Raw genomic sequence first — 9,295 nt, forward strand, 5'->3', positions numbered from 1 at the left:
GTTTCGCTTGTGAGGCTTAGGATCACTTCTCTCATGGGTGAGTCGTTCAATGCCGTGCGAGTGGACATTGTGTGCGACTTTGGGTCATCCTTCTAAGTCGTCTGGAAGAAGTGACATTTACTCTCATTCTCTCAAATGCAGAAAATCCGTATAGACTACATTGACTTATAAGTTATAACTACATATCGTAGGTATCACATTGATCCATGACAATTATTTCCAGTTTCACAAGTTGCACTACTTGGAGTTTTAGGAAACCCACCAATTGAGTTACTAATCACACACGGACATGTAATGACTTCTTTAATTTTAGGATCTCATGTTAAAAAGATGCTCTAGTGTTGGCATTGATCACCGATAGCTTTGGTCTCCTAAGGTTAGCTTTCTCATGTTAGGAAAGTTCTGTGTCTAGCTACATCACCTAAATCCAGCACTCTAGTAATTCCAAGGTTTCATAAAACAGTGTCCAACGTCTGGGTCTAAGCCAAACTACAGGAAAGAGTGGAGTATGGAGCAGAATAATGCTGAAGTGACTTCAGCAGGCTGTAACCTCATATTGCACATCTTGACGGGAAAGTGAATGGGAACCATAGATTCTTTTCATTGAGATACGAGTGAAAAACCATCTATGGTTCCCATCCACTTTCACAACAAGAAGTGCAATATAAGACTCCAGCTTGAGGTCACTCCAGCACAACTCTTATTATTATTATTCATGATTGGAATTGTATAAACAATGAACTTGTGCAACACTTTGGATCATGGCTGGAGTATTTTTACTGTTTAGAATTGTTTCATACAAACGTCTTGAAACCAATCCAAATTTGTGCGATAAGGGAGTCGAACTACTGATGAGCTCTGCTTGACATATGAACAAAACAAATCATGCATACACTTTGGGGAAAAAGTAAAATCATTTTTCAATTTACTTGAATCTAATAAAATACTATATGTACATTATTATCTTTAAAAAAAAAAAAAAAAGTAATGAACATTTCTTATTTTTCCGAAAGGAAACCTTTTGAAATCCAATCAAGTACTGTAAATCCACCTACCACATGGAGATTTCCTCCCTTCATGTCCTTTAATCCCACAGTTATGGAACAGGAAATAACAGATAGTTCGCTAAAACTGAGGCAAACCAACTTGATGTCAATACTGAACTAAAAGAGAGAAAAAAAATGCAACAGAAAGCTCGAGACTTCTTCCCTCATTAAATATCGGCCAATTGATGAAAAAACCTGATGCATCACCAGATGCTTGAGGATGCCCATCCAATGGTCTCCTACCTTCCTTCTCCTCCACATTTCTAGTGACATGGTGAGTAACACTGGAGGTTGCATGAGAACAAATGGGAGGGGCTTCTTGGAAGTGACCTGACATGGAAGTCAGGTTTTTGGAGTGTTCCTCGACTATGGAGGTGCGGCCTGGGTTAGGAGGTCTGCCTCAAAGCAAGATACCCTGATTGCTTGTTCACTCAACCATCCCTTTCAATCATAATGGAAAAAAACAGAGTGAGAAGATACAAATTGTACTTCAAAGAGATTTTTATCCATTAAGCATCTATATGATACAAACTGAAGATAAAGTAGGAGTCATTAGCAAAAAGAATATCATTGTGGAACTTACCTGACACATGCTCACACCAACCATAACAACCCCTCAGTACCTTGGTTATGTCATGTGTGCTCAACAACCAGCTGCTGGGAAGTAAGCTGTGGCATTGCCTTGTCCAAATTCAAAGAAGGGCAGTCACGAACAACCAAACGATTTAATCGTTTCATTGCTCCTTCATTGATTATTAAATAACGCACATTTGATCTCACAATGTGCAAGAGTTGGAGTTGTGGAAATCCTTGAGGTGAACAAATCAGCCAACTCCCGTAGTATGCATCACCCACCAATTTGAGTATCTGAAGGTTTGGTAGCTTCCCCAACACGGGCATGGGATCTTGGCGTAGTGAAGTATCACATATGGTGATCTTGGTAAGGCTTGGTGGCAACCCACTTAAAATTCTCGTCGGTGGCTTGAAAGAGAGGGTGTTTCTTATCAACTTGAATATCTGAAGGTTCTTCAATATACTGAGATTATTGAACAAAGCTTCCATGTGGGGTTTTAAATCCCCACAAACTCCCAATTTTAAAAGATTGGGTAGTTTGGAGAAGACTTGGCTTGAACAACTGCTTGGACATATGGTGGACAGAGTCTGAAGGTACTCTAGCGTAGAGTCATCGTCATTTGATGGTTGAGGCAGCCGAGTTTGGCCTTGGAAATGTATATGCCTTAGTTTTTTCATCTTCCAAATCTCGTCTGGTGCATTGGGGAGGCATCTCGATCTTATATCAAGAGTTTGAAGATTCCAAGCATCGCATATGGAAGGAGGAATTTTTTTGAGGGAAATTTCGCTACTCATCCTGAAGTACCTCAAATAAATCAGCTTTCCCATCATTTCACCGCACAAAGCATTACCTGCCGTTGATGAAGACTCAATCCTCATCACTCTAAGAAATGGAAATTTTTTATAAATATCATTGAAATTATACTTATCATTACCACCCGATCCCAAGGTATCTGATTTTTCAGTGAAACAAAGGAAAGAGTGGACTTTTGCAACAACATAGGGGTTGCAAATGATGTGCACGAAGCTTTCATAATTCCCAGCAAGTCGGACAGGATTTGTTGGGGAAGGATAATGTATTTCAGGCCCATCAATCTGGAAAAATCTTTCTTTTTGGCCTTGAGCAATGCATAGATAATGCAAAAGAACATGGATACGACACGTCTTCACCCCATAATCTGACCTTCTACTTGCCACTTGGATAAGGCTTTGATTAATTAGCTTCTCCAAGTATGTTTCTGCAGTATCTTCCAGTGTTTCTCTACCAGTCACTTGTATAAATCCCTCTGCTATCCACATCTGGATCAACTGTCTTGCGGGGATTTCATGATCTTTCGGGAACATACCGAAATATAGGAAGCAAGGCTTCAAGTACTTAGGCAGAGCATCATAGCTTAAAACCAATGCATTTTTACACAGATTTGGATGTTCGGCGAGAAAATTACCCACGTGTTTGGTAACTTTTCTCCACTTGTTGAAGTCTGGCTCCTTCTCTGATATTAAGCTCCCTAAAGCAACAATGGCTAGTGGCAGCCCACCACATTTTCCGGACATCTGTCTTCCCACGTTTTCCCATTGTGGAGAGCAATTTTCGCCTCGGAATGCTTTATTTCGGAATAGCTCCCAGCTTTCTTCCTTGTCTAGATAGCGTAGATAGTGTGGAGGGAAGTTTGGTACTGGATTGGCTTGTATAGCCACTTCGTTATTGCGGGTCGTGATCATGATTCTGCTGCTTCCATTCCCCTGGTTAGGAAAAAATGAGTTCAAGTCTAGCCAGACTTGAGGTATCCAGACGTCATCCATGACTATGAAGTATTTGCAGCCCGTTAAGCAATTCTTGAGCACCTTTCCCAGCTGTTCCTCACTCATCGTCTCCATATCTTCTGTAATTCTTATAAATTGTTCTATGAGGGTCTGCAGAAGCTCTGTAGGTTTATATTCTTGAGACACTGTCACCCATGCACGGCATTGGAACCCATTCTGAATGCTTTCATGATTGTAAATCTTCTTGGCTAGAGTCGTCTTGCCTAGGCCGCTCATTCCTACAATGGAAATGACGTCACGTTCTGACTTCCCTCCAATAAGCCGTTCCACCAATGTATTTGCCTCATCCTTAAAGCCCACAATATCCTCTTCCTCGATGACACGAGCTTTCCTATGAGACGGGCGCTCCTTTGATGCTTCTGAAGCCTTCTTTATTTCTATCCCAAACTTATCTTTAGTAGAAAAAATTTCTTCCATCCTCTCTTTGATGTTCTTGATCTTTTTTGGAACCTCATGCTTCTTTGTCATATTGACGAAGTCACCCCTCCTGCTACTATCTTGTGCAGAGACATATGTGTAGATAGTATCCTGAGCTTCAAAAGCAAGATCTCTGATATTGCTTAGGAACATCTTTGCTTTTTCGTCATCTTGGTATACCTGCTCACATTCCCTGACGATGGGATGCATTAGTTTGAGTTGATCACAGAGAGACTGCACCTCATACTTCACTCCAAAAACCAAATCTGCTTCTTTTAGTAGTAGCTGGCTTAGGTCCTCCAAGAGAAAAGAGACAACACCAGTATCGGCCGTCTCTCCATCCAATCGATTTCGATCCATCTGCAGATGTTACTAAGTTAATTTCAAGAAGCGTATTTCACAGTTGAATTTTAATTTTAAGTTTGGGAGTTTGGTGGGAGTTTAGTAGCCATCCATTTTCAACACCTTGGATCAAGTCCAAAGAATATCGGATATGAGTTTTCCCATGAAATATAGAGGGTTGTGGTGTATGGATTGCCAATGTGGCAATCCATTTGAGCTCAACAACTCTTAGCAAGATTTCAAGTCCTACTAAGTTAGTAAGGTAAGTGTTTATATGATTGTAAATGGTGGGGATTCGATTATTTTCAATGGAAAGTACAAATAGATACCTAGGAAAAATTGGTCATGGAACATAAAATGAATTCGGGCATTTGATTGCACCAAAAAGACTATAAAAAGAGAATGGATCTTTTATCATCACAGTGCTCACAGGCTCTCCACTGCACGCCACGTCAATTCACGTGGGCTCATTTGATTGGTCTGTGAGCGGAAAAAAAAATCATTGAATTGACTAAATTTACTAGGATTTTGAGATGATTTGACCCCAAAATTCCATAGAACAAACTTCTCGAGTCAACTTGGTAAATATAAAGTCAATTACTTAACTAGTCTAGCAATTAGTACAGTTTTTCTAGGGATGCCTTTTCTAAAGAATCACTAGCATCTGAACAGAGCCTGATAAGACCTTTTCATCAGACCTCAAACATACGGTGGAGATAAGAGGGAAAGAGTTGTTCTAAACTGACTTCCTTGGACACTGCACTGATGTGGCAGTGTGCAGAAAATCATTGATCTCAAAGAATACATATGAATTGGTCTATAGATTAGCATCAACAGACAACATTCAAAATAGGATGGGTGGAGCCAGAATTTTGTAACGTTCAACATGAGTTTACTTATTGTATGAAGGTGGAACTCACCTCACACTCACACCATCCATGTTGATTATGTGTGCTCTGTTGTATTTTTTGGAGCATGATGGTACTGATATGCACGGATGGAGCAATTGGTAGGGCCTGGTTTTACCTGCCCCATGATCGAGAAGCCTGCTCCTCTCTTGTGTTGGAGGGTTGCAGGGGTCATCCCCCCCTCCTATTAGGGGTCCAGGGGAAAAGCTTCCAATCCAAAGGTCTAAATCGTAGTTTTATATTTGTAGGATGCTAATCCTAATTCGTTAGGAGTGACAGTTGATTTCTATGGAAGAAAGATTATAATTTTCTTTTTTGGGCTTTTGAACATGTATAACAAAATTGTAGTTCTATTATACTCTTGGCCTACTTAGGAAAAAAAAACAAAAAACAAAATCAGTGTGGATCCATGGATATACCTTGATAAAGGGGAAACCATGTACACTTATGTGCCGTATGCTTTCATCTTTTATCTCTTTTTCTTCTACTTGTTCCTCAACTTGTTCTTCAACTCTTGCTGCTGTTATCTCTTGCCATTGTTCTATTGCATTCTTAACAGCAGACAGCTGCAAATCTTCTTTGTCAAAAGTATATAGATGATCGCAGTCACGGACAACCAAATGATTTACGTTCGGCATTGCTCCTTTCTCGATTATTAATTCACGTACTTTCAATCTCACAATTTTCAAGAATTGGAGTTGTTGAAACCCTTTTGATGAACAAACCATCTGGAACCCCTTGTATGTATCGCCCACCAATTTGAGAATCTGAAGCTTTGGTAGAATTCCTAACACCGGCATGGGATCTTCGTGTAGTGCAGTGTCACGTAAGGTGAGTTTGGTAAGCATTGGCGGAAACTGATTTGGAATTCTTGTCAGTGGTTTGAAAGAATGGTGTCTTACCAACTTTAATGACTGAAGGTGCATCAATATCACGAGATTATCGAGTAAAGCATAAATGTAGGATTCTAAGTCTCCACAAACTCCCAATTTTAAAAGATTGGGTAGTTTGGAGAAGACTTGGCGTGTACAATTACTGGGACATATGGTAGACAAAGTCTGAAGGTACTTTAGTGAAGAGTCATCATTGTTTTTCGATGACAAAGACTGGGGTGGCATACGTAGAAGAGTTTGGCCTTGGAAATAAGCATGTCTTAGATTTTTCATCTTCCAAATACTGTCTGGTGCGTCTTGTGCATGAGGGAAGTAGCCTGATCTTAAATCAAGGGTTTGAAGATTCCAGCACTTGTATAAGGAGTGTCGAATTGTTACAGTTGTAGTTTTGCTTCTCACCCGCAAGTACCTCAAATGAACCAGCCCTTCTATGTCCTTGGGTATACAACCCGAACCTTCCATCCCCAGCACTCTAAGCAGTGGCAATCTTTTATGAACATTGAGGGAAGCATCAGATTTCGAATCTGAAGAAGCATCTGAGCTTTGGGTGAAACAAAGGAGAGACTGGACTCTTGCAACAGCACGGGGGTTGCAAATAATGTCTACAAGACTCTCATAATTCCCAGAAAGTCGAAAAGGTATTTTTGGGGGAGGAGAATTTATTTCTTGCCCATGAATCTGGAAAAAAAAACTCTCTTTTTGAGCTTCATAAATGCATAGATCATGCAAAAGAACATGGATACGGCACGTCTTCACCCCATAATCCGACCTCCTACTTGCCACTTGGATAAGGCTTCGATCAACTAGCTTCTCCAAGTATGTTTCTGCGGTATCTTCCATCATTTCTCCATATTTTTCTTGAATAAATCCCTCTGCTATCCACAGCTGGATCAACTGTCTTGCTGGGATTTCATGATCTTTAGGGAACATACCAAAATATAGGAAACAAAGCTTCAAGTAATAAGGCAGAGCATCATAGCTTAAAGCCAATTTATCTTTACACGGATCTGACTCGTAAGCGAGATAGGTACTCACATGTTGGGTAAATCTTCTCCACTCGTTCAAGTTGGGCTCCTGTCTGGATAGTAAATCCCCTAAACCAACAATGGCTAATGGCAGCCCACCACATTTATGTGCGATCTGTCGTCCCACCTCTACCCACTCTAATGAGAAATTTTTGCCTTGGAATGCCTTGTTTCGGAATAGGTCCCAGCTTTCTTCTTCGTCTAGAAAGCGCAGATGGTGCAGAGGGCACTTTGGGTGGTCTGTATTGGCTTGCACAGCCACTTGGTTATTGTGTGTCGTGATCAAGATTCTACTTCCATTCCCCTGATTGGGAAAGAATGAATTCAAATCTCGCCAGACTTTAGGTTTCCAGACATCATCCATGACTATCAAGTATTTAGTATCTGTCAAGTGGTTGTAGAGAACCATACCCAGGTCGTGCTCATTCATCATCTCCATTGCTTCTGTGATTCTTGTAAATTGTTTTATGAGACTCTGCAGAAGTTCATTAAGTTTATATTTTTGAGATACAGTCACCCATGCACGGCTTTCAAACTCATATTTAATGATTGGATGATTGTAAATCTTCTGAGCCAGAATTGTTTTCCCCAGACCGCCCATTCCTACAATGGAAATGACTGTGCGTTCCGCTGGCTGATCTCCTTCAAACATCCGCTTCAACAATGTATCTAACTCATCCTTAAGGCCCACAACATCCTCTTCTGAAGCTTGATTTGAAGCCATATTAATTACTATCCCAAGCTTATCTTTAGTTGCATAAATTTCGTCCATCCTCGTCATGATATCATTGATCCTTCTTAGAACATCACTCTTCGTACTCCCAAATTCAGACCGAACGAATTTCTTTATTCTGTCTTTACTAACTTTTGTAGCGACAGATCTGTTGATAGCATTCTCAGCTTCATAAGCTAGATCTCTGATTTGGTTTAAGAACAACTTTACAGATTCGTCCTCTTGGGATACCCTCCCACAATCCCTGAGGAAGGGCTCCATCATTTCCAGCTTATCACAGAATGACTTTACTGCATCCTCCAATCCAACAAGCAAACTTGCTTCTTTTATTAGTAGCTGTCTTAGCTTTTCCAAGACTAAAGAGACAACAGTATCGGCGGCCATCTCTTCCTCGGTCAATCAATCGATCTAGATGGTTTATCAGCAGATGCTACCTAGCTATTAATAAGTTTCTTCAACTCTTGCCTTTCCTTTATTCTATTCTATTCTATAGTACCTCTCATTCAATATCACATATTCACATGGATGTATCTAACTAAAGTCCCACTGGTGGGCTTAAGAGTTCAATTCTGTCTGATAACCCAGTTCCAATGTAACCAGAGTGAGTGGAGGATTAAAAAAAAACAAAAAAAACAAAAAAAACAAAAAAGGTCTAATTTTAATAGTGGTGGTGCATGACCTTGTTCTTATCTTGTTCCCACTTCTCCCACCTGCAAATGGGATAATTTATTTCAACGCACTTGACATCATTTTCTCTATGCTGCGAAGAAAAGAAAATTTCTGATCTAATCATCTTGTGACAGGATAAAATTATATCAATTTAAAAAAAAAAAAAATTATTTTTTACAATTGAATTTTATTTTTAAATTTGAGTATTCTTTAACCTTTTACTTTCAACACCTTTTATCAAGTTCGAGAAATAATATTTTTTTTTAAATATGAATATTTTCTTAAAATCTACAAGACTGTGTTGTTAAATTATAAATATAAATCCAACGATCATTTTTAAGATTTAAAATCTAAAATAATAAAAATATGAATAACGGGCAAGAGAGAGAAAGTTCAAGGAGTCTCGTTTATCAAAAATTTCAAAAGCACTTTTCTGACGTAAGATAAAGTTTAATTGAGATCATGAATCTCTTAAACAAATAAGTATTCCCATGATAAATAAAAACTGGAACGACTTACTTCATCATATCTGAGAAATGTTCTTTGATGGAGCCGAGCCAACATGATGGATTTTATGTGGAAGTGGCACAACTACTAATAGCAGGATTGAAAACAGTCCATGCCATGCCCAACCCCTCGTTTTATTCATATATTTTTTAAAAATCAAATTTAGAGCACTTTGGTGTGTGACCTTGTGCAAACAAAAATCTGGAACATAGTCTAATTGGATTATTGTCAAATATTAGTACAAGGCTTGAACAGAGCTTTGTTGGTCCCAAAATCAACCTAGCACTATAAATTGGGCGCTTTAGGGTCCTATTTCATGGTTTCTTCATCTGTTAAACCAAATCACAACTTACTATAT

General features: G+C 39.3%; 1 protein-coding gene across 1 annotated transcript; it reads right to left on the reverse strand.

Moving 5' to 3' along the window:
- Positions 1-1,023: 1,023 nt before the first annotated feature.
- Positions 1,024-8,238, reverse strand: LOC147394098 (uncharacterized). Its single transcript, XM_086454555.1, has 3 exons — positions 5,530-8,238; positions 1,630-4,220; positions 1,024-1,487 (listed from the first exon to the last, which is right to left on the reverse strand). Exons 1-2 carry the CDS (start codon positions 8,143-8,145, stop codon positions 1,680-1,682), a joined length of 5,157 nt encoding a protein of 1,718 aa, XP_086310681.1. The 5' UTR covers positions 8,146-8,238; the 3' UTR covers positions 1,024-1,487; positions 1,630-1,679.
- Between the last annotated feature and the right edge of the window lie 1,057 nt (positions 8,239-9,295).

This window comes from Akebia trifoliata, chromosome 9 (assembly GCF_017979445.1).
Source record: "Akebia trifoliata isolate Shusen 1 chromosome 9, ASM1797944v1, whole genome shotgun sequence".
NCBI classification, from domain to species: Eukaryota; Viridiplantae; Streptophyta; class Magnoliopsida; order Ranunculales; family Lardizabalaceae; genus Akebia; species Akebia trifoliata.

Coding starts and splice junctions, on each gene's coding strand:
- LOC147394098 (XM_086454555.1), bottom strand. CDS start 8,145: ATGGCCGCCGATACTGTTGTCTCTTTAGTCTTGGAAAAGCTAAGACAG. Junction 4,221..5,529: donor ATGGTTTCCCCTTTATCAAG/GTATATCCATGG, acceptor TAACATCTGCAG/ATGGATCGAAATCGATTGGA.